Below are 26,230 nucleotides of genomic sequence, written 5' to 3'. Positions count from 1 at the left end.
AACTAACAGTTTATTACAAAATAATTACCTCTGTTTTAGTGTACTTTTCCAGCGAGCGAATACTCTTCTCAAAGTAATCTTCGCCATAAACTCCCTTTTGTTCGTCACTGAGCAACTTCCACATATCCCTGGCTTGTCCGACCAAAGTTTCGTCGTTTAACCATGCACTACCACAAGTGCGTTCGCCAGGTGCCACGACAACGACATCCACACCTCTGGGTCTTAGTTCCCTTCTGAGACATGAGCTGAGTGCATCTAAGCCAGCCGATAATGCACATTGCACACCCCTGACTGCAGACGGAGCTCGTGCTAGACAAGAACTGACTGTGACAACCCTGCCACGAGCCCGACGGATTAAGGGTAGCATAACCTGGATCAACCTTGAAGGACCTGAAATTAAAGAAAAAAGTTCTTAACAAAGTTTATTGTTTGAAAGTACCGCAAAAGTTTTATACAATAGCTTTTGTGATTTTTATTCCGAATAATATACGATATATAAATAATAATTGAATATGCTATATATATACATATATAGATGAAACATGATATTTTTAAGAATATATAATATTTTCAGATTTTTTTATTAGTAAATATGTATTGTTTTATTCTTGCAGAGAAAATTACTACGACTTTGGATTTCTTGACTATTATATTTTTATATATATGTAGCAGATACATCAATATAAAAATAAGATACAACTATACGCCTCTTATGTAAGAATGTTTTGTCCAGCTCGTTGAGAAATAAATATCAAGTATCGATATTATATAACCACATATTTGAAAAAATGTACATTACATTAAGATTGGAAAAAATCTTAAAAAACTAAATATGCATACAATTTTATACATATATATGAAACAATAGCTTTGTAAAAAATGAAATGTCAAGGCAAAGTAAAATATATTATATGAAAAATATGATATAATTTCAATATTTTACATAAAATATTAATCACGCAGTTTGCTATAATAATAGCAAGTTTTCAGCTGTGGCTAACTAAACACTACATATATTGTAATAAACGTATTTCTTGATTGTTCAATGGTTAGACTAGGCATTTCACTCTTGCTCTATCCGATTTTGTGCTAAGCTAGGAAGCTTTGCACTTAATTAGTATATTATTAATTTCCTAAATTCATATTTAAAATCAGTGCGATTTGCTTTTCTATTTAATAAATACCAAAATGCAAAATACATAGGGAGCTGAAAAGGGTCGTAAAAAAACTTCAATCGCGGGCCGCGTGTTAAAGACAGTTGTTATAGGAATTCACCCTTTGTTGTTGTTGTTTACATTTAAATTTTATTTGATTGAACCTTTGATATTTCAATTGGCAAACAATGCCTACTGGTACATTTTATAATGGTTTGAAATATTTAAATTCAGGTAAATATTTATAAAAATGTTAAGCATTTCACATTATTGGTAATTAAAATAAAGTATTAATGGCGTGAAATATAATTACACCCATACCTCGCTTTACGGCCTAGATACGTTCCACGAAGCTTGGCCGCTAAGCGAAAAGCCGTATAACGAATCAATTATTCTAATACAAATTCATACAAATTCAATATGATCGGTTCCATATTTGTTAAAAATGTAACATGGTTTATCATTTAAAATGCATTTTATCTTTTTATTTCATTTAAATTAAAAATACATACATAACAAGTACATACATTTGTACATAAAATAATAACAGACTCCAAAAACCAACAATAATCCATAAACAAAAATGAAACAACTTCATGTTACATAAAATATGTGTATGAATACATAAATATTTTTTTTTTAAATGGCTTTAATCTGAAGACGATAAAGAAATGGTAACCTTCAGATCACTGTCGTTCTCATTTTTCGCTGGTAAGGATGGGCCTGGCTTAAAAAAATTGCCCAACGATGTTTGTCTTGCCTTTTTGTCTCTTTCGTTCTTCAGTGATTAATAACAGCTAATGGCTGAGTTAATTCCTCGAAAAACTTTAGCACTACGTTCGACGTCAGGTTCGTTTTCAAGGAAGATGTATATTCCTTGTACGAAATAGGAAAAATCTTTTGACAATTTTTTTGATGTTAGCTGTTTGAATACAACAGGCTCTGTCTCTTCATCAAATGCCGGTTCTGCTTGCAATTGAATGAGTTCCTTATATGAAAGGGGTTCCCTATCAGCTTCAAGTAGATCAAGCACATCACGTTCGTTCAAACCTTCAAAGCCGAGATCATGTGCTAGATCCAAAATGTTTTGCCTTATTTCAGGAAGGCAATTAACTTCCGCATCAGTACTTTTTACACATTCTGGCCATATTTTTTTCCAAACATGGTTCATTGTTGTTAATTTTAATTCCTTCCATGATTCACTGATGCTGTCAACAGCATCCTTGATGTTATAGTTTTTCCAAAATGTTTTAATTGAAGATTTACCATCGGTTTCCCTTATAAGTTGTCGGAAAGTTCGGCGTAGGTAATATGCCTTAAAAGTGGCTATTGCACCTTGATCCATTGGTTGGATCAGAGCTGTTGTATTTTTCGAAAGGTACTTAATCATGACATCTTCAGATAGTTCGGATAAATTAGTAGGATGCCCTGGTGCATTATCCAAAATTAGCCAAACCTTGTTGCTTAAGTTATTGTCTCGCAAATATTTTTTCACTTCTGTGCAAAAGTGATTTTTGAAATAATCCTCTAAAGTAGCGTTAGTCATCCAAGCTTTCTTGTTGGATCTCCATATGACGGGTAATTGATTTTTATTTAGTCCTTTAAGAGGCCTTGGATTTTCGGACAAATATATTAAAAGTGGTTTTAGCTTAAAATCACCCGCGGCATTTGCACCAAGTAGCAAAGTTAATCGTTCTTTAGACACCTTATAACCAGGCGCAGATTTTTCGGTTTTTGAAATGTACGTGCAATCAGGCATTCGCTTTCAATAAAGCCCTGTTTCGTCTACGTTAAGCACTTGTTCAGGTTTATGACCCCTATTTCAAAAATTCCCTTTAAAATGTTGGGATATTCCTTAGATGCGGCCTCATCGGCGCTAGCTGCTTCACCTTTCATTTTAAAATTCTGCAAATTAAATCTATTTTTAAATTTTTTAAAAAATCGACATCGAAAAAAAGTTTTTTTGCCGTTATAGCGAAACATTTTAGGCCGTATAACGAAAACGTGCCTTAATTGAAGAGGGCCGTTATAGCGAAAGGCCGTATAAAGAGCGGCCGTATAAAGAGCGGCCGTATAACGAGGTATGGGTGTAATTATATAAAACATTTTAAAACTGTCAATTAAATTAAAGTAAGAACAGAAGTCATATTCAAAACGTCTGCCGTAATTACGCTTTTCACACATTAATTTTGCTGATATTATTTTCAGTATGCAAATTAGGACCGCGAAAATGTTCGCTCATAGCAAATTCTGCACTGTTTTTACCATCACTTAATTATACATTCTTGATGCTGTGGGTGAACACATAAATACACGTGTGCGATATTTTACACACGTGTATTTGTGTGCGTTATGAAAGCCTATCGCGAACTTTCTTGTTCGTTGAATTTCGAGGCACAGTTTTTTCAAGTGAGTTGTGTTTTACGTGACGTTTCACCTCCCCTGCGTGACATATGACACGTTCACAATCCTTTTATGTGGAAAGTTAAATTTTAAACGGCAAACCCTTTCGCTTCCCTAGTTTTAATACCGCATAAGGCAATCTCAAGGTCGCTAAGACGTACTTTACTGCGTAGACTTACTGCGAAAACGTGAAATATTCAAGTGAATGACGTATTTTCACTTTACCCTACATGTTTACGTTGTTCACGCATCAGTAACAATTTTCACTCGAACGCTTAAAATTACTCAATAATGTTTGATTTTTTTATGATATATCGGAAACTTGAAATAATTATGATGTATCCCTTTATTGTCTGCAATGTATCTAGAATATAAAATAACCAAATGTCTTTAATACTATTGAAGTAAAACTGAGTTACACCAAACGAACTAGAAACTAAAAAAACTGCGACAAAGCAACCTAAAGAATCATTTTTAGAAATCTTTTATTTGTGGTAACATATAAGAAAATATTAAAATATGTACATATATTCATAAAAAACAACTTTTCCACTAGAAACCTTGCTTATAAAGCACGGTATCCAGGGGTTTCTTGAAAAATGTTTTTGTGTGATGTTATCTCTTAATTTTATTATTGAAATGCTAGCATTTATGTTTTTTTTAGTTTGCAGCTTTACGAGTCTCATTATCTTAGACTAATTTAACCTTCCTCATTTTAATCGACGGGATTTGACTGCTAGTATATATTTTTTTTAATATTTATTTTGGTAAAAATACATTAACTTAAATAAACGATAGACAGCAAAAGGATCAGAAACTCTCCTCTAAAACGGTTCATTTTACCTCAATTTAATCCTTGGCCCTCAGAAGGCATTAAATTTAAGTAAAGTGTTTATGATACAATTTTTTACGTCTTTTTCGCAAGGCTAGCGTTAATATTTTAGTCGTTGCGTACTTTTTCACGTTGTTTATTGCAAAAAAACCTCCTCGAAATTTAAATTTACGATCGCTCAGTTATTATTATAATAAAAGTTGTTAGAAGCCCAAACTAATTTTACGTTCAATTGATCAGCTAGCATACAAACAATTTCTCATTTGCTTTTGGCAAAAATATATATGCAAAAAAGTTCCTTAGGCGTTATTCATTCATTACGACGAAACAAATATTGTCAAACCTTTTTGATCACGTTCAACCTTATATTTTATATACATCCCATATTATGATAAGCTGTGGAGATGAAAAGGTCTAAAACAAATCTGACTGTAACCTTAATTAATTTGTCCATGATTTTAAGTATAATATTTTTTTATTTATACAAGATTATTTAAACAGCTACGATATACAAATTGCCATTTTTATTATAAAAAATAATGTCATACAAATTGTTTTTATATTTGCGTAAATCTTAAAGTATTAGAAAAAATATTTATCAAAACGAACTGGAAGTTAGTAAATTTAAATTGATTCAAAAATATATTATAGCAAAATAAATATGTTTTTTGATTAGAGTTTTTTATAAATAATAAATAGTCTGAAGAGTTGAAAATATTTTTATTAATATTTTTTTTTATGTAAAATGTATCATATTCTTAGATCTACTATTTATGTAAATACAGAACGATAGGTTTTAAAATTTAAATAATATTTTATATACGAATTTCTTATTAAACATTTAGGGTTCTTTATTTATGGATACTTCAATTGTATGTTACCTAGGAAATTTAATTATATTAGTTGTTTTTACAAGAGCACGACACAATTGAATAAATACACCGGGAAGCAAATAAAATAAACCAAAGCTTACGTTAAAATAGATCTATTCAGCAACATTGAAGGTGTGGCTCAAGGGATTACAATTTAAACTAAATAACACAATCAATTAATTATATGAATTAAATATGTCTTTTAAGATAAATTTAAAGATACAAAATTTGCTCATTACGCAAGGGAAACTCAACTGGTCGAGATTTATGTGAACGAACTAACTTAAAGATCGAGGAAATTGCATAATATGTTTACTCAGATTGAATTAAAGTTTATCTTCCCCCCCCCCCAAATATTTACGTTTTTTGTTTTTAGAATCAAAAAATCGTTTGTATGATTCTAAATATTTTTACATAAATGTCTTTTACACGATGATTATAAGGCATTAGAGAAGATTTTGGATCGAACAATGCAAATTGTGAGTTTATTTAAAGTACTACTCTTAATTTTTTAAGAAGGTATGTTTAGCTATGTAATATAGTAATAATTTGCTCTTTTCATAAAAATATTTGACGTTTTTCAAGAGAAAGTATCTGAGCTTGTATATAAGCTCAAATTATTTTTATATTCAGAATAAAATAGAGTTTGTAATTTTGCTAAATTATAAGGAACAGATTGCTTATAAAGTTGAGATTTTAAAGCAACTCAATAAAGTAATTTGACAATGCAAGGACGGAATAAAAATATCATACATAAAATGCATGGAAGTGAGAAAGCTTTGAAATTAAAATAAAAAGGTAAGAATAAAAAAATGTTGCAATATAAATTTCTAGAGAAAAAAGTTTTGTAGCAAAAGTTATAATCAATAAGATATTAAAATATGTGCAATTGCAAATCAAAAGTGGCAAAAAGAGCTCTTTGTGCATTTCTTCCATATGTAAGAAAATCTTGTAGTTTTGTTGCAAATAATAATAAAGTAATGATATATATATAATTATTCTTGCAATCAATAATTCTTCCAATCTTATTTTTTGTTGAATGACAAATGTACAAAAAAATCGATGCAAAATGTTATCGTATGGTAATTCCTTGAGTCGGCCTTAAAACTTTTATCGTCAAGTAATGATTTTAATTAGAATTTCAAGAGTTGTATACTATTTAAAAATATTTGTATTAATGTAATCTTCAACAGAAAATATTTTATGAGTATCTCGAAAAACCTTGAAATTTCTCTAAAAATGAAAGGTTTCTAATTTTGCATTTTTCTCAAAAATATTTACTATATCAATAGTAATAATCTGTTATAATAATAGTATGGATTCTCATTAACCTATTATATATTTTAAATATCTAGATGTTTAAAAAAATAGTAAAATGCAAAAAATTTTTGGGGTTGCACATAGAGAGAATTTTGCTATAAAAAAAGCAAGTAATTAGAACATAGTATGAACAAATATGATAGGTAAAATAAGTTAAATATAATATTTGAAAATAGTCTATGAAAAATTGAAATCTTAAAACCAATACAAATGAGTAGGATAAAACAATAAAAAAAATATAATCATATTAAACGCATTGTACATTTTAAACACAGTAATCCATTAGGAAAAAAATATTACAAGAGAAAGAAAAACTGTTGATTGGAGAAACAACATAATATTTTCGTCAATGAATTGACTAAAATCAAAATTCGGTGTGAATGGTTTGTGCCAAAGACTAATAATGCTTAAAGAAAATGTGGCACAGGGGTTATGTCATCGGACATTAACCATCCAATGGCACACATGTTGTGCCATCGGACTCTTTAGTGTTAAAATTCTGTATTTGCATCACACCTGAAGATCAAAAAGTACTAGAATTCTAGATATAAATAAAGCCAGAATCTATTATAAATATTAGATTAGAGCTAAAACTGGTATAAAGCTCTAGCTTTAAAGAAGTGAACCGCTCGTGGGCGATGCATTCATTAACGAATTTTACTTTTAATAGTTGTACTGAAATTTAATTTAATAAACTTTTTGAGAGTCCAGGACTTCTCATTTTATTTTTTTGTAAGCTTATGAAGTAATGGACCATTACTAAAACGTATTACGAAAAATCAGTATTTCGTAACTGAAACTTTAAAAAATTGTGTATCTAATATGCTTTACATAACCCGTTTTAGTGACTTGAGTAATAAACGATTAAACTAAGCAGCGTTAAAAGTGCATTCCATTAAAATGCATTGCTTAATGTTTATGAATTGATAGTTGATTCAGTCACTCTCTATTATATAATAATTTAATATATATAAAATCATAAAAATATGTTGTTACAGATACTCAGTGAAACATTTTACCACCATGTCTACCTTTATTAATTCCCACAAGATCCTTTGGTTAACATTTCTGTCCACAACATAGTTTGTCTTTCAGAAAAGCGTCCCGAGGCGGTTCATTTTCCACGCCGTGTCCGAAAACCTTTTTTGTTTCCCCAAGGACCCCACGCACGACAGAGCACTAGTTTCAAGGTGGATAGATAAGATTTCCCTTTGACCATCGACTGGCTATGATACCTGAACAAGTTCAACGCGATTGTAACCCATTGTGTTAATACAGAGAGAACAATAACCTTGTGTTTCAGACGATACGAATACTGCGCACAAAAGGCTCGCAAAAACTTTTGTAATCACGAACACGAAAGCTCTTTCATACATTAATCATAAGCACCCGTGTGGGTAAAGTATAAATATTTTTTATTATTTTTTTTTATTTATTTGCTACGCAACAATGAAAAACGAATTATTATTTGGTAAAAACGAAACGGTTTCGCTCAAGTGGCGCTTGTTTATTGAAGTACGAAAATAATTGCGTATACATACGTACAAAACATTTATATAATAATATACAACATACCAAAACTATCATTCATGATGTAAAATAATAATAAATGTCAGGATTTTTTTCATTTATATAAACAATTTTCCATATCATAATATTATGAGTTTTTTACAATACTTAAATAATAATAAAAACACGAGACAAAGAAAAAGTTTCGAGAATTGGATATGATCGGATATAAATATACGTTTTCGATTCTCGAAACCCTATATACTTCTCAGAAATATGCATTTATATCAGATGTATATTTTGAAAAGTTAAAAGTATATTTTAAATAAGTAAATAGTTTATGCTGAATGTTTATTTTATGTATGTTTAAGTTATTTATTATTTATTACACTTGGTGATTAATTTTCATAGTTATCTAACATATTTCTAACAACTTAAATAATTTGTCAAACATTCTAGAGATACTGACCCCAATACCGTTGACAACCGAAATGTTCCAATGTTGATGAAAAAGTTTACTTCGCCAGTTGAACCGTGAAACTTTAAACTCGATTTACCGAAGAAACTTTTAACGAATGTTAAATTTGACTGTCTGCTTCTGATTACTTTTGCGCATTCATTTCGCTTCGTTCTTGGTAAGTGACCCTGGGATATTTATTTGCGTATTATGCGCAGAATAAAGTATTCAATTAACACTCAATTATCGAAAGCATAAGAGAGAAAATCTTTCGGAACAGATGTTGAACTCAAAACGGCGCTGTCAATATTTGAAAAGAGTGATTGAGAGAAGGATTTGGTAAAAAAAAACGAGGGCTAAATAGTAAAAAATGTTCTAAAGACAGTGGTGTAAAACATTGGATAGAATAAATATATTCAATATGTTATGTATAAAATATCGGTGACATTTACATATTACCAATTATTTTACCTCTTTTTAGCATACCTTTAAATAAATATGACTCAAGTTCGAAGGTATTTTATAGGTCGTATTTTTCCAGGTATATCGAGTCACACCGAAATTGCCCATTATGTAGTAAAAGGGAACGTGAAGATGATCGATATAAGTAAACGATTATTTGGATTGGTTATGATGCATAAACGGATGACGTAAGATAATCAATATTTAACATACGTATAACAATAAAATACAGTTATGTTTATTAATAATATGATATAGGAAATATATTTTAAAATATAATTCTTATGACGTTATTTCTGCTTATCTATTAAAAAACATAAAGGACGAAACAGTGTTCTTTTTTAAAACATGGTAAATATATTTTTTATTAAAAAAATCAATTTAATCGTTAAGGCGTATTTTAACTAATTAACTTTTCCGAAAGGGGTAATTGATTGTTGTAAGACTTTCAAATTACTTTTACCCTGACGAATAATTGAATTTGGGGAAGAATGGCAAAAATTTAGGCTCTCGTCACTCGACGAGCTTTTCTTTTTAAAGTTTGAAATATGAATGCAATAATTAAGGGATTAAGTATTTTATATATCATATATGATATATATGTATATACTATATACATATTAGTTATACTTTACACATACATATGTCTATAGATTCTAAGTAATTATATTGCTTTTATGCAAATCGATAAACTTCCACGTTGTTGGTGGAACGTTTAACCAAATAAACAAGCTTTTGCGTGGTTGATACGTGGAAAGGATCCGCCTACCGGGAAAAAAGGGAGGTCATTAAAAGGTCGTAACATAAGGTCATAAAATAGATATTTGCAAAAATATGACATTTGAACTTCGATTAACATTGACACATTCGTTTAAATTAATTATTCGAAGAAAATCATTTTATATACACACAATATATAGATTTTTTTGGTTTAGGCGAATATTCACAAATATGTATAGATGCCATATAGAATTATGAATTGAATAACATTTTATCCGAACTGTTATATTATGATAGTGGTATAAGTAGTTTTAAAATATTATTTACTAATTTTAAAATATAAACTTAAACATTTATTTAGACTTGGTGTAAGTTAAATATTTCAATGACGATGAATTGTTTTTTTCAAAATTTTTCCAGATTTGCGGACAATCGAAGAGCCTGCTTTGCAAAGAGGGCCTACCGCCGGGGCTCCGCCCTTTGGTCAGGCTCCTCTCAAACTCCGCAGCACGACTCTTATCAGTGCTTCTAGATACTACAGTGCCAAGAGCTGCACCACAAAGACAATGTTCAAAGAAGCACTGTCCTCAATAGAGAGTTTAGTGCCTCACTGTTACTGCAGCCCTAGTTTCCGAGTCACCAAATGGCCTGTGTTTTAAAACTACTGTGCACCTGCACCATTAAGTTTTTATTTAATATATGTTTAATTTAATCAAATCAACAAATTCATATTTTTAAAAGCTTTCTTTGCATCTTTTAAGTTATTTAAAGTATTTCCTTTTATAAACAAAAAAAAAAGAACTGTATCTGTAGTTAGAATAATAATAAGCGCCCATTATACTATCGATGCCTTATTATTATTAACTTTTAATTATTCAGGTAATTATAAAATTTTCAAAATAAAAATAATAATTAAGGATCATATCAAATTTCAAAGATACAAATGCAAATATTTATTCAAAATCATACAGCCAAACTTTTGCGTCTTTTACTTTATATATTTTCAACTCTTTATTTCTCTGTATATTAAATAAGTCTTATTAGTACTTGACTATAAACGTAGGTGTTTTCTAAGAAGAACCGGTATTTTTCTCAACTTTGTACATTGTTGCTTAAGTTGCTTTTAATAAAATACGAACCGAACATGCTTCAGAGAATCAAACAAGCGTTTCGTATTATAACAAAAATTTTACGTAAAGCTCATATTCAACTTTTCTTAAAATAAAAATCGGCAAGTATTTTAATTCCGTATCAATTAATTCTCGCAACTACGATTAGCTTTCCACGTTTCCACTCAGGTCATTCGTTTCTGGAACACCGGGGCTAATTTGAATTTTCATTAATAATTGAGTTCGTAAAAGCGTTTGCTATATGTAACACGGAGATGTGTATGGGTTGAATCGAATACAGAATTTAAACTCAAAGTAGGCAGTCTAATAAGATACTTGAAAAATACGACAACTACGTAACTAGATTATTAAATTAAATTTTAATTAATTCTTCAGACGTATTTTTCATCCCTAATTTATGAGAACCACAGGTGTGTCTAGCCAATCCTTAACCGTGGTTTCATTACTTATCAATAAAAAACGACGATAAAGGTGAAAAATACACGCAGTCTATTCTACTGTACTATCATTCGTCAACATTCAGTTATCTACTTAAGCTATGCGCCCTTTAAACCCACACGTTAGCAAATAGAGAGATACGTTTAATTATATCGGATCTCTCTCTCTGCCCACTCGGTTCGGATCGTTTGCCTACAGGATATTTGTAATGAACGTTCCGAGATAAGGTGAAAGGGCGATTTTTATTTTTTTTGTTATATCTACATTAAAAGGTCGAGGCAATTCCGAAAATCGGCGATCAGAGTAGAGCGGAATTTTTTGTGTAATTCAATTCGGGTCTTTGTTGTATGCCAATTTGGACAGATTTAGTATTTTTTTATTATATAATATTTATTCGTTAAAGTTTGAAATAAGCGTTTTAATATTTAACGAAAGCGATATAATTAAAAACAATATTTAAATATATTACTTGTGAAATAACAAAATGAGTAAAGCATTTTTTACCTATTCCACTAAAAAAAATTCAGGAAGTGTTATGCTGTGGTGAGACTTATTTAACTAGTCGTGAAAGCTTATTAAAATATAAATTAAATTGATATGCAAGAAAATAAGAAAAGTCCAATTTGATTTAAAAGGGAGTTGCAACATGCAGTCACTCTGGTCTCTGGTTTATCGTGACCAACTGAGTCAAGTGTCTGAGTGAAAGATAAATTATAATCAATAGCAGTATTATTAAAATTCAACTCCTGTACCATCGACTCTGGTGAAAGCGATAACTTACAGGTGGGTATTTATGGTCGATCATCTGATAATTCCGTAGCAAGTTGTATTGCGTATTGTAAGCAAACTCTTCGGAGTTCCTAAACTACTAATTTCACTCGTGTTTGGTTTAGAAATGTACATTTGTTATCATAGATTTCTAGAAGGTTATTATGTTTAACCCTTCCCAAAATTACTAAATCCAGACATCGTATAAGATTTTATTTTGACTTTTTAGTGAAAATTGTTTATTGATATAAAAAAATGTATAGAAAAAATATGTATTTAATAAACCTATATAATAAACCTATTTTAAACAGTTTTTAAAACTTAACAAATTTTTTTTCGGGCGCATAGAAATCGGTTCGCAGGGTTTGTAATCCCTGATCTAGATAATATTGAATATTTATGTTGTATAGAAATTACGCACAAAAATATTATAATATTTTATTATTTTTTTTCACCTTTTAAACGTTAATGTGTGTGGATTAACCAGTATGTTATATAAACTATTTTGTAAATTACAGTTAATTAATTGTTAGGTATATTTTAGCAATAAATATCTTTATTGATATTTTTCGCATACGCTTGGGTACATACGCTGAGTCGATACATTTGTTTCTCATGTAAATAGCCAGCACCTTAAATTTATAACATGTTAATTATAAGTTCGGTTAAGTTATAGCTATAACAGGAATCCTACAGCAAAAGTGATTTATGACAAAACTTTTGACAGACTTTAACTTAATACTAAGTATTGCACTTACACAATATATTGTGATATTGTCGAGACTATATGTATTGTTTCGCTCAACAAATATTTTATATTCTACGAGATATTTTATGTCTATTGGAAAGCTTCTACGATAATTGCCTTCATATAGGCACAATTGTTGGAAATTTTGCAAATTGTTTAAAACAGGTTTCCCGGGAGACTCATGCTTTATTAGAGGGGCGGAGTTTGATAATACGGCGTAACTGGTTTGAATTAGCTTTTTTCCCCGAACTGTTTCAGCCTTTGTAGGGGAACATATGGAAGGCTTAACATAAGCTTATTTAAGAGAAACGCAAAAAGAGAGAGAGAGAGCGAGGGATTGATAGATTTACTCTGACACAAGCTCACGCATTTCATAGGCCTGCTTTTTAATCAACCTAAACTTTTCCGCACTCAACACCGCCACCCGATACCGACACCTAAATTACATCTGCGTATTGATATACATAATAACTTGTGCAATAAAATATATATTTAATAGAGCTGATACAGTCACATCACTTGGTATCAAAATCTCTGTGATTTTGTATTGATATAACAAATCAGGTATTTTTGAAATATAAAATAGTGATATTATTATTATTTAAACAATTATTGCTTAATAAAATAGTATTTGATCTAAACTTCTGAGGGCTCTAAAACATTTAAATTAAAATCTTGATGACCAAGATCCGAAGGGTAAATTATTATTTAGTGAATTAATTCAATATTTGCAGATCTGTGAATTCAGAACAATCGTTTCTATGCAATTATTATCCTGTCATGTACAAATATTATATTTACAGCCTTCAACGACAACCCTAAATTTCCATTCGTTCACTCTAGTGCTTTCATCTAAATGTACTTTCCATATATATTAAATAAGCATGGGACACAACCGACCTTGTCGAATTTTCAAACCTCCAAGGGACCCGACAAACACTTATCCATCCTTACATATGGTAAGTATTTGAGTTATTTATAGATATCATTAATTTATTTAATAAACTACTATTAAACTTGTTAAATTGTGTTGGCGAAGCAAATATTACTTTCTAGGAACGATTATACGACACAGGCTCGGCGGGATTTGCATTGTTTGCGGAGATTCAATATTAATTCATGGTACCAACGGTTAAAATTTGTACGTTTATCCATCGATGCCCTATTTAATTGTCAAGGTTTCACAATTCCCCAAGGGTCTGCTGCGAAATTCAAAAGGATTGTTTTGTATTATTCACACGTGATGAATATTAAAACCGGTATAGCGCACACAGAGCGTCGTAACACTTCGAATATCGGATTAGTTTTTCAACTTTTATAAAAGTTTATATTGGATACACAATATAATATATATTAATGTATAATGTTTGTCTAAAATATAAAGTGTATCAAGCACACTTTATATAAGAGTAGCAACAAGTTTATATGAGGCCTCTAAGTGGGCTTTTAAAGCCTTTAATAAAATCTTCGAGATACCTTGAAGGATATTGTGACGCTAAAAAGCAGGCTTATAAATGACTAGTCATCAGGTGTTACTTAAGAACGACAAACAAGACGAGCGTTAAGATAGTGATTATTTAAGCAGCATATTTTTAAAATTTATGTTGTTTATAAAGACTTAAATGGTGTCATTTCTTTATGAAGATTCAAGTAACACAAAAAGTAAATAAATGCGATAATTTGCTCTACGAGACGTAGCAGAGCTTAACCAGGCCTCAATCAAAGTAAAGTTGTGCTTGTAATGTATAAGTTTTTATTTTTTTTCGATTCAAATTTCGTACAAAGTTCAGTATCTTTTGTGTGAAAAAAATGCTGCTAGAATACATCTAAAAAATATTTATGTGTAAGGCATTGACATTGCGAAAAGGTAAAGTGAAAAACACAAGAGTTTATAAGTGCTTAACGATCGATAAAATGTATTAAAAATATTAGGTAAAGTAAGATAGAATCCAAAGACACTGAAACCAAAAGACTCATTCAATACTTTGATATACATATATTGTGACTATGTTAAAAAATATAATAAAATAAAATAATTCACAAATATAATTTGTATCTTATATTCCTAAACCCTTTTAAATAAGGATTTATTTATAATTGTATTAAAATGAAGATTTTCATAACATGAAAAGTTATTCTAATGCGTCACGATTAGCCATTCAGATTTCTCAACTATTTTCATTTCTCGAGAAATGAGAATTCTCGACTTCACTATTCTAAGAATAAGTTTGAGAAAAATATTCCTAAATCGTTTTGCATTCTGCCAATTCCCATGCGTAATTTTATTTTGAGATCACCAAAACAAAGATAATTCCGCCGGCCGGTTATAGTAATTGAAAATCGCTAAAAATATGTTTTTTTTTTGAGCCGCATTTTATTATGCTATGAATCCAAATAATGGAGACAGCTTCTAGTATGCGGACTAGGGCATCATAAAAAGTGCGCAATATCATTGCAATAAAGCATTGAAATGAGCAGGCTGAAATTTAAATGCTTCTCAAACGTAGCACAAAAATCCTTACTAAAGAGAGGCTTGAAAAATATATCCAATAAGTTAATTAAAATGTTTTGATGACATAAAAGACCTTGAGAATAAAATTATGATACAGAAAGACAATCGCTAAATGAAAGTCCACTTCCATAAAGAATTGAGATCCTCCTGTAGGTCAATGTAATCTGAAATCGGCTGCACTCAAATGAAAAAATTCTAGTCGTCCACATATAATAAAAAATTAAATTATTCATTATCGGCTCTATTTTATTAATGTACAATAAAAACAGCAATAGACCATGTTTGATCCTTGAGGAATTTTTAAAAATGAGTTTTCATACTTGCCGAAGTGATATATATTGCTCAATTATTTTGAAAATAACTTTAGAAATCTAAATTGAATAATTTTTACACAAATAAATCGTGATTTTCAAAATAAAGTAAACGACTTTGAATAAAAGTAATAAAAAAAAATATTGTCTGCTGATTTTTCGTGATACCAGTTAAAATATATCAAAACTACTCCTGAAATTCTTAATCGTCCAATATATATTTAAAGGATGTCTTTAAATTAGATTTAGACAACCCTCAAAATTAAAAGATAACTGGCTGAAATTGTTAATTAAATTATATCCTATGCAAATTGATAAGAAAATATGACAGAAACTCGTATATCTATAGTTAACAGTGTGAAATATTTAAAAAATATCTGAAAACTACAGAATGGTTAAAAAAAACCGTACGATGGTTTGGACGGTTAGTTAAAAAATCATATTTTTTAACTAATGATAAGAAGTGGAAAGCTGACTATAAGTTAAAAGTAAAAATAAATAGTCCTTAGGCGAGGGTTAACGCTTCGAAAGGTTGTCTGTGTGCTTGGTGAAATGTTTACGGTATAATTAATTCTAAATTCATAAAACCAGGTAAAACAAATACCGCGGAGATTATTTATCGATGATTGGAAAAATTGAACCAGACCTTACTATATAAACGCTGAAGTTAAATTAGCGAGAGGGAGGTAATTTTTCATCAAAACAATTCACGTCTTCGTACTGTAAAAATTACCCATGTAAAAAATCAAGAGTTGAACTGGAAGATTTCATCACACGCTCCATATTCCCTGTATATCGCATCATCAAATTATTATTAAATAAGATTTATGATACACCCATTAGGAGATAAACGATTTAATATGGACAGTGTGAAAACAACAGTGTATTGAATATTTTAATTTGAAACCGACAATATTATATAAATGATTAGAAATAGTTGTCAACAATGATGGATATTTTATTTAAGATTAATAAAATTGATAGATAAGATAATTGCTTTCTTTTCGGTCCACATAATACAATTACTAGATCATTTTCCGGCTTCACTTGATAATAGACATATTATATAAAAGTATGTTTTTTCAGATAAATCTGTTGATTAATATCATTGTCCGTAATAAAATATTTTTCGCACACATACGTACAATTGCGTAAAGTACTCCAGTAAGTTTATCGTACCCAAAAAGGATCCAATTTTTTGCTTTTGCGCAGTCATAATTAAAAGTAGCGTAGGTATTACTTTCTTCTCTGACAAACTGAAGATTTTGCGTTTGTTGGCTCAAAGTGTGTGTTTTGTAGACGGATCTGATTTCGCTTTAATTAGTAATCGCATCCTTCGAATCCCTGTGAGCCTTCGCCCGGGGCGTCCTTGCGATAATAAACCATTAATTTGTTCAAGGCCAAACCACGGAGGTCACGCGGGATAAGTCACACCTGTCAAACTTTGAATGACGAGGGGCATGTCATTGGGTTCAAACACGGTCACAAAGAAGTCGTCAAAGCTAACTGGGCGATTATAAATACGTAAAATATTTTAAAACTCTCGTATTTATAAATATATATAAGGACTTGTTTTTTTATTTTGTTAAATCTAAAATCTCAGGGATAAGCGTTTTGACATAATTCCAAAGATTAGAGTCTATTCCTAAAGATATACATACTAAAATTTTAATGCAGAAAAAATATTTGATTTTAGAAAAATTGCAATTTGGCTTCATTTTATTATTAATCCATTCAAGGATGGCATTGATTTTCAATCAGATGCAAATCAATTTGCAAAGTTGTTTTATTTTGATATGAAGCGCTTAAAAATGAAAGTATTATTTTTTAATGTGATATTTATTTGAAAGTCGTATCTTTGGACAAATATTTAAAAAAATATATTTGTAACGAAAAATACTCAAATTTCAAAAGATGCTGTAAATATTTAAATTTATGTTTTGGATCTATCTAGAATTTTTTTATCTTAAAATAATAAAACATAAAAATCAGGTAAGTTTGACGAATAGAAAAAAATATTTTGCTGATTTTTATATTTAAGTAGAATAAATTAATGTACTTTAATCTTTCAATTAAATATTTGTGGCAATCACACACAGATGCCCACTTTAAAAGGTCTTATTCTCAAAACTCGCATTAATTTACTGTGACTAAAATGATCATCCATCGACAAAAAATCAAGAAAATAGCGTAAAGAATAGGACTACACACAAAAATCCTCGTTACGGCCTGAAAAATCAAATAACAAGCAAGTGTTCTTACTGTTCTCCGTCATTAAGAGAATATTTATTTGTTGCAAAACGGTCACAAATGTAATTAATCACCGGATCTACAAGATTCCCGTTGCAGAATACGACCCTGGACAATGCCCATTAAGCGAATATCGCTTTCTAAAAGCGTATACATATTTTGCTGATCGATGAATGATTGTGATTGGTCAGCAAGCTTCGCAGCCCTCAATACTTAAGCCTGGACTCCGAGGAGGAGAAGGCGGTCATAAGCAGCAACTCGAAGAAACTATCAGACGCTCGACAACAGATAGATAGTAGCTGTATATACAAAATAATTATTTCTCGAGTTTATAAGAACGTAGTATATAAATATAATAACTGTGTATGAAAAATAATTAATACTCACAAACAATAAACCACAATTTATACGGTTTTTATCATTCTAAAATAATGCGATTAAATAGAATTTTACTCATCAGATTTTTTATTAATTAAAAATTCTCGATAGGATATCGGTTTTTATTTTTTTATCCTATTAAAAAATCATGTAATTGAAAATTATACGTATCATGCACATTTTTTTTGAAGAGCACTCTCCAGTTACGTGTTGAATAGCGTCAAATTTAATTAAAATCGTTTATTTTAATTAAAATTTACTGACAATGTGTGTTTGTTTGTTGTCGACGTAGTCACGTTCGTACGCGCATCGTTTAAGCTTTATACGTTCATTAAAATTTATGGATGCTCAGTGTTGTGAACAGCGTTGCTCCAAATTGCATATGGTTGTTACAAAAATATACATACATAATAATATTAGATGCATTTCACTATAATACAACGTTTTTCATTGCTAACACGCACAATACACCCTAGAGAGTATTATAAGTCAAGCTTCGAAACAGACTAGGAAAAAAATCACTTTTCTTCATTTTTTATGAGAATAAAATCTCGAAAGCGCTCGCTGAATATTGCGAAACGTAAAAAATAATTTACAGCTTGATGAATTTTTTCTGTATTTTAAATGATGCTCGGTTTGAATAACTATTTATATAATACTCGGCTTATGTAACGACCTTAACCGACCGAGGTGGATATGAAATGTAAAGGGAATACTAGGTAAAAGTGTGGCTTTATCCGACGAATTTTGTCGGAAAAGCATTACATAAGCGAGGAGGTGTAATATACGACCCCTAACCGAATTTCGGCATCGGTGCTAAAGTAGTTTAAAATGGAGATGCTTGTGGAATGTCTTTACGATTAGGCTGATACATTCAATATGTTACGTATGTCTATTTAATTTCTAATGCTTTTTTTACGTAAATCAAAAAATCTTTATTTCATGTTTAATATTGTAAATTTGTATATTTATAATAATAAAATAACAAGACAAATAATCTGTTTTTTTTATTAATTGTGAATTAATATTAATAATTGTATTTAACTAACGAGTCTTTAAGGTTTTGTAACTCTAAATAACTCTCGTGGATGTACTTGTTTTTTAGAACAGAGAAATAGATATACGCCTTTAGAAAGCGACATTTGCGTAATGAGCATTGTCCAAGTTCGTATATTGCAACGGGAATCTTATGGATCCGGTGATTTAATTAATTAGTGACCGTTTCGCAACAAAGAAATGCACCGAAGAATCTATGCGTATTATTATGATTTTTTTCTGGTCGTAACGAGGACTTGTGTGTTTTAAGCTATTGTTTTGCTTCCTTGTTGACGGATAATTATTTTGGTTAGAGTTTTGAGAAAAAGACCCTTTACAAACGTAGAAATCTATGTGGCTTATTTTTTCCCATGGCCGTTTTGCAACAAATAAATATTCTTTTAATGACGGAGAATATTTACAGAAAGAACACTTGCGTGTAATTTTTTCTGGTCGTAACGAGGGCTTTTGACTAGTGTTTTTTTTTTTTAAATTAAAGCTCACAAAACTGTCTCCAAGCAATCAGGTAGTGAAACTAAAATTTTATTTTTGCTTAACTTACGCAATCTTTGATCAAATGGCTAGATTATGGATTTATGAATTAAAATTGCACAAGTACAAGAAAACAAAGTAAAAGATTTTTACGTTAAACTACTTTAAAATACAATAGCATTGATCAATTTGAGAGGAAAACTGTCACCGTATAACCATATACAATAATAAAGCACACTGTGTTTATAAATAAATAAATTATTTATTTATTTTAATTAAGCAACTATAAATTATATTTTTACATTTATATATTTATAGTCGAGACATCACACATAATGTAAATGTATTGGCAAATAAGTGATTATTAAAGCTGTCAGCCGTTATCCGGAATTTGCATATTAAATTTTGCATAAAAAAAATCGAAGCATTGTTTTTACCTAACAAATTAATTAGGTAGAAGATCAACACATCAAGCATAATAGGACACAATGGGTGCCATAAAGTTAGACATTGAGAGACTTCTGCAATATGTACAAAATACTCATCAATAAGTTTGGAATGAATATTACTATTTATATTTGTAAAAAATATATGAAAACTATTTTAAACATACAATACACCAAAAATTGAAATATGCAGCCAGCTTTTTTGGCTTCAAGATATTTGTTAAATATTAGAGCAGTAGTTAGGCAATCATTTGTAAAATTAAAAATAAGATTTGGCTTCACAGATCACAGATATTATCATTAATAAACTTAATTCGGAAACGCTTTAGATTATTAGGACATTTTCGGCTGCCAACCTAATGAACAATTTTAAAATTATTATTAAAGAACAAGATATACATATACATATATAAGACTTTTTGTTTTGATTGGTAACTAAAGATAAAAAATGGTTAGTCTATAACAATGTGACAAGAAAAAAACATTGGACTGGTATTGAAAAGTTCCATTAAGCACTTCCAAGGCTAGCAAAAAGGGTAGTGCTTTAATTCAGTTAAGATATAAGAGTATCATATATTATTATAGCGTCTGTTATCTGCAGATATTGTATCATACATAAGTATTGAATATTATATATGATTTTTACCTGTTAAAGCCTTAAATAATTAATCAAACCATGGTTTATAAATCATATACCTAATTTAAAAAGCAATTTATATAATATACTTTACTATCTTATATAAACGTTTTATCTCAATATAACGAGAGTAAAATTCAAGCCTGAGATTTTATCACTCAAATATAATACTATTATTTTACAACCTTTTGAACTTTCTGAAATCCCCAAAAGTGAATCGTTAACAAGGTTAGGTATATATTGAAAAGCTTTGTCTCGTTGATACAAAAGTGAATCTATTATAAGGTACGGTGATTCAAGTCGATAAATATTCATACACATTTGAAATCGATATAAATATAAAATCTATATAAATTGATTATCTTAGCTTTATCCTATATTTATATATTAGATTAAAAAAGCCAAGAATAATATTCTTGGTGTTTTATCTCTAAATATAAATTGTATAGCAAAAAGGTATTTTTTTCTGTGAAATTTATTAATATATAAAATAGCGAAATATAAAGTGTACGCGTAACAAATTTATTAAAAGACTTTTCCACTGAAATGTGTTACTATTATTATATAATATATTATTATTATTCTAGCTACATTAAATTTAATAATATTTTGAATAATTTTATTAATCATGATATATATGTTTTGAATTCGAAGCTTTTCATTAAACTTTCTTATCAATCTAACTGAAACACCCATTGTGTCTACTTTCAACATAATTTCTCACACCTCTAATCATAAATTTATTACTCTACCATTATATTATTATTGAGGCAATTAATCGCTTATAATTAAGTACTCGTATTGTTAAGCTCCTTAATCACATTACACATCAATAACGTTAATTGACTCATTAAATAGCTGTGCCATTTATGGTATCAGGTGCCATAAGGGGCGTATTCGAAAACTTAATGCATTTGCAAATTTGGTGGCATGTATTGCGATATTTATGTGAGCGGGTCACGGACGACCTCGCTGTCCTATAATACATGGGTATGTACCTGAAAAGCTGAAATTGCCTAATAAAACTTTAAAGCTCACCGACAAAGGCCGACTTATTCATTTAGTCATAAGTTTCCGCAACGAAAGGACAGAATGTCACGAGCGTCTCATTGATCTGTTACATCAGACTTTTTTGTCAAGTAAAAGTTTAACCCTCCTGTATCAAATTTTCAATATATATTAGATATTTTTGGATAAAACAATACGTATTAAATTTAAAATAGTCTATATAATGCGTTTGTATTAATACTGACCCAATTTATATATGTATTACTAGCTTTCGTACCTGCTATGCCCACGTTTTGTTCTCAGTTATATCCTTGCCTTTTTTGTTTAATTATTTACATATACCAGAACTTATGTCTTAGATGCTTCAGTCCTAAAATTGCGATATTAAATTGACCATAAGAGAAGTTCGCATCTCTCAAGTAAATTTATAGAGCATTGAGTGACTGTTGTAATGCGCATTGGGAATTGAAGCCGCTAAAAGCGAAAATGTAAATCGCTAGAAATCAATGGTGTTCTGGGAATAAATACTTCAGGATCGTTGTCTCAATCACACATGTGTCGAATTCAATCACAAAGTTTTTGTGGATTTAAACTCCTCAGCTGCATAAAGTAAGAGGTAGGTTATGTAGTGGTAATTAACCTTAATTAAAGGAATTAAATAACTCAATTTATTAGCAGGTAATTTTAAATTTGTCAGTTGAATTATTAATTAAATGAAATTAAAGTGCTGCAACAGTCTTGTTTCTTTTTTAACCATTCATTTACTTAAATAATTATAAAAATTATATTTAAATTCGTTAGTGTGAAAGATTTCCACCACCAAATTTATAGGTGACCATAATGACAACTTGAACAACGAAAAGAAAAATCTCTCATCAACATTAACCCGTTACGATAGCGCCTATTACCATTATTCTTTGCATTCCTTGGTTAACGATTGGCAAAATAATCATCGAGACTGTTTTTTTCTCTTAAAGCGTAGATACAGTTTGAAAGTGTGATAAAGAAACGATACAATTGGTTCATAAGTAACGTTATTTGCAATTTTTCAGAGCTGTCTCCAACACTTGGGCACATTTGAGAAACATGAGAAAAGCCTCAGAGTCGCAGAGATAGATATTAGAGACTCGCATAGACATTACAGATCGTCTAGAAAGAGCATCACAATAACACGAAAAAGTGTATCAATTCAGTGTTTTTATAATCACATGTTATAATTTTACATTTTAGCTTATCGAGTATCATATTGATACTGCAGCCTTTAGAGCTACATTCATGGAATGAGGTCCTCATTTAAATGTTAACCAAGAGCTTGCGCTACACATTTAATTCATCCTCCGAGGTACACCTTCACCAAGACTCAAGCATTCAACAACCACAACCCCAATTTAGTCAGTGAGCTGTTAAGTAGGTATGTTAGAAATATATTTTACTTCACAAACATATATATCAATATACATATTTGTGCAGTAAAATATATTTATTTTATTGCTAAACATTTTTAAGGTCGTTAATGCAAGAAGTAGATTACAATATCCTTTATAACGTCGGTTAGACGCATTGTCTAGTGCATCCTAAACGCACAAAAGGGTAGTTTTTATGGTGCGTAACGAGTAGTTTAATGTGCGTAATTCATTGTAAAATATAATATTCACTAAAAAAGTTAACAGTCAATAAGTAACAGACCGTTATAAAGCACTTAATTCTCTTCAATTATTAAGAGTCGTCGCGGTCAATTGACATTTGGGAATGACTGTAAAGCGTTTTTCAGAAATGACTCAAGTATTTATTTTGAGCGACGAACCGAGCGATCATTTTTTATGAGCATTATTAATTCATCGTTTCAGATTCAAAGTTATGTTTGCGTTTGGAATTCAATGATTATATAAATATGATTGAATAAATTCGATTGAATAATTCATTTTTATTTAAATACAGTGAGCCTGTAACGTTTTTTTTGCATAATTGAAAAGTTTTGTATAAGATCATACAATATTATAGATATACACAATTTTCATCTTGCGAGAAAATATACGGTAGCTTTATTTAAAACAATGCAGTGTAGCATCACATATCTTAGCTAGGTACTTTGCAGAATGTATTACTATAAGTGTCGTATAAGTTTGGGCGTTACAGGGGCAATAGAATATAGTATGTGCATATTTACACTTGAGTACACATACCACAATAACGACCATATAAACATATATGTTATTGTCTGTCAATATACAGTTTTATTCTTAATACCAAAATTAAATTTTATAATTATGTATTACCCATAAAATTTTGCATAATTCCTAACTAACTGTTAAATGCCAAGAAACGGTCAGACGTAATACCAAACTTGTTATTAGAAAACTGATGCGATAGAAATAATCCCAGTTTATCGTAGTTAATCGTTGCAACAAAAAGTGGGCTTAAAAATATCCCTAGTTTGGCCATGTGTATAAAAGCATACACAAGACTCAAACAGAAGCTTAACAACAGGTTCATATGAACTTGAAACGAAGAGGAGCGTCGACCAAAGACCGCTTCTCTCTTCACGTCAAAACTTGTCCAGTTCAACCGGCTTCAGAGATGACTGGATCATTCGAATTTTGACACAAAAAATAAGTTAATAAATGTATAGAAAATATTATTTTTTAAAAGCATACTTTAACTATTAGTTTTTAATTATAATATACACATATATTATATTACCATGCTTCATGATTTAATTTAATAAATAAATCACAATTTTGATAAACTTTTTCAATTGCATGAATATGATTTTCATCTATCGTTTGCAGTCTTTAATTTTGAAATACTGCGTTGTAATCCATACAAAAATTAAATTATTCTTGTTAAAATATTAAAACGTTGTGTATTACGCAATATTTTCGCTTCGCAAAGTCTCACGCCCCGGGATATATAAAATTTAAAGTCCCTCGCCGAAATGCGATTATGTTTCCACAAAAAACACATACTCGTACACACATACAAGACATGAATGTGTGTTTCGGTTTATTCGTGCGTTTATCGTTCTTTATCAATTATGTACGCGGGTTCGAAACATCGAATAAATTACACGATAAAACAATTAAAGTAACGTACATACGGACGAATTATAAACGCCCGTGGCGAAAGCTTAACAAGCACAGCTTTAAGCTTTCATTTTCAACCGGATTATAATCTCCCTTGTATGCTCTTTGAATCGTACTAATTATTTTATTTATGATTTTATTAAAATTAATTTATATCCTGGAAGAAATTATGAGAAAAATAATTAGACCAGAAATATGGATTCTTTAGAAGTGAATGCATATATCGCCGGCTTCAACATGTGTTTTAAAATACGAAAAATTTAATGATCAAGATATAAGGCACGATCGACATAGTAACAGCAAGCTAAGGCAAGATTCGCGTGTTAGTACCGTTACGCCGACGCCTGAAGAATGAGTCCCATCCCTGACACATGCCCAGATATTAGCAAGACGCTGTAAATTTGCCTCGGTGTCCTTCCAAAGTGTGGCGTAGTTTTTTTTTTGAATCGATGCGTAAAAATTATCATTAAGACAAAAAGTGACAAACAATTATTCAAAAAACATTTTTAAATAAATTAATAATAACTTATTTACATTTATCATTTTTTGTGAAATAAATATGATATACTTTATTACTGTGCAATAAATATTTTGCACATAAGCTGAAATTAAATTTTTTGCATATTTCAGTTATTTGCTTACAATTAATATCACCTTTCACAGCCTAACCGATCACTGATATTTATATAAAAATCTTTGTCAACATTTTAAAGCTCTGTTCAAAACAATTAAATTTGCACTTTTATGCTGTCTTTTGAAACTCATAAGGAATACAATAAAAAAATAATAATTAAACTATTGAAAAAACTATTTAACTGTAGTATGATGTATATTTTTGCTTTCAAAATTTTACATTTATAGTTTAAATAAAAATGTTCAATAAGATTTGCAAAAAAAAATGTTTTAGTACGCGGAAGCTTTCACGTTTTTTGTATTATATTACAATGTAATACTACGTAATACCGTTGTCCTTGGGCGTTTTAAAATATTATTCAGCTGTTTTAAAAGAAAAATGCTTTAATCTCTAGATTATATAATGTAAAAATAAATTGACGAAGGTCAGAGTTGAATTAACAATTTGCTATAAAGTTAAAATTTTATTGCTTTAATTATTGTAATAAGTTAGAGAACAATATGTATTTACATATATTTTATAATGTTTTAAAACTTCGGTCGGCAAAATCTCAATGTGGTACAAAGGTCAATTGTTCAGAGATTTTATAAATACTTAAATAAGTAAGACTAGAGCTCAGAAACATTATTTT

At 29.8% G+C, this 26,230-nt stretch overlaps 1 protein-coding gene across 1 annotated transcript in view; it reads right to left on the bottom strand.

The window, feature by feature from the left end:
- Window positions 1-26,230, bottom strand: part of LOC148234943 (D-beta-hydroxybutyrate dehydrogenase, mitochondrial) — a 63,597-nt gene that overhangs the window by 6,604 nt on the left and 30,763 nt on the right. Inside the window, exon 5 of the mRNA XM_088185822.1 lies at window positions 29-390. Coding sequence (XP_088041948.1) covers window positions 29-390 — 362 coding nt within the window. The remainder of the gene's footprint in view (window positions 1-28; window positions 391-26,230) is intronic.

Source organism: Plectrocnemia conspersa, unplaced genomic scaffold, assembly GCF_051122295.1.
Source record: "Plectrocnemia conspersa isolate PC_06_02 unplaced genomic scaffold, ASM5112229v1 ptg000005l, whole genome shotgun sequence".
In the NCBI taxonomy this organism is placed as follows: Eukaryota; Metazoa; Arthropoda; class Insecta; order Trichoptera; family Polycentropodidae; genus Plectrocnemia; species Plectrocnemia conspersa.
The sequence above is the reverse complement of the archived record's forward strand: the minus strand, read 5'-3'. Positions and strand labels throughout refer to the sequence as shown.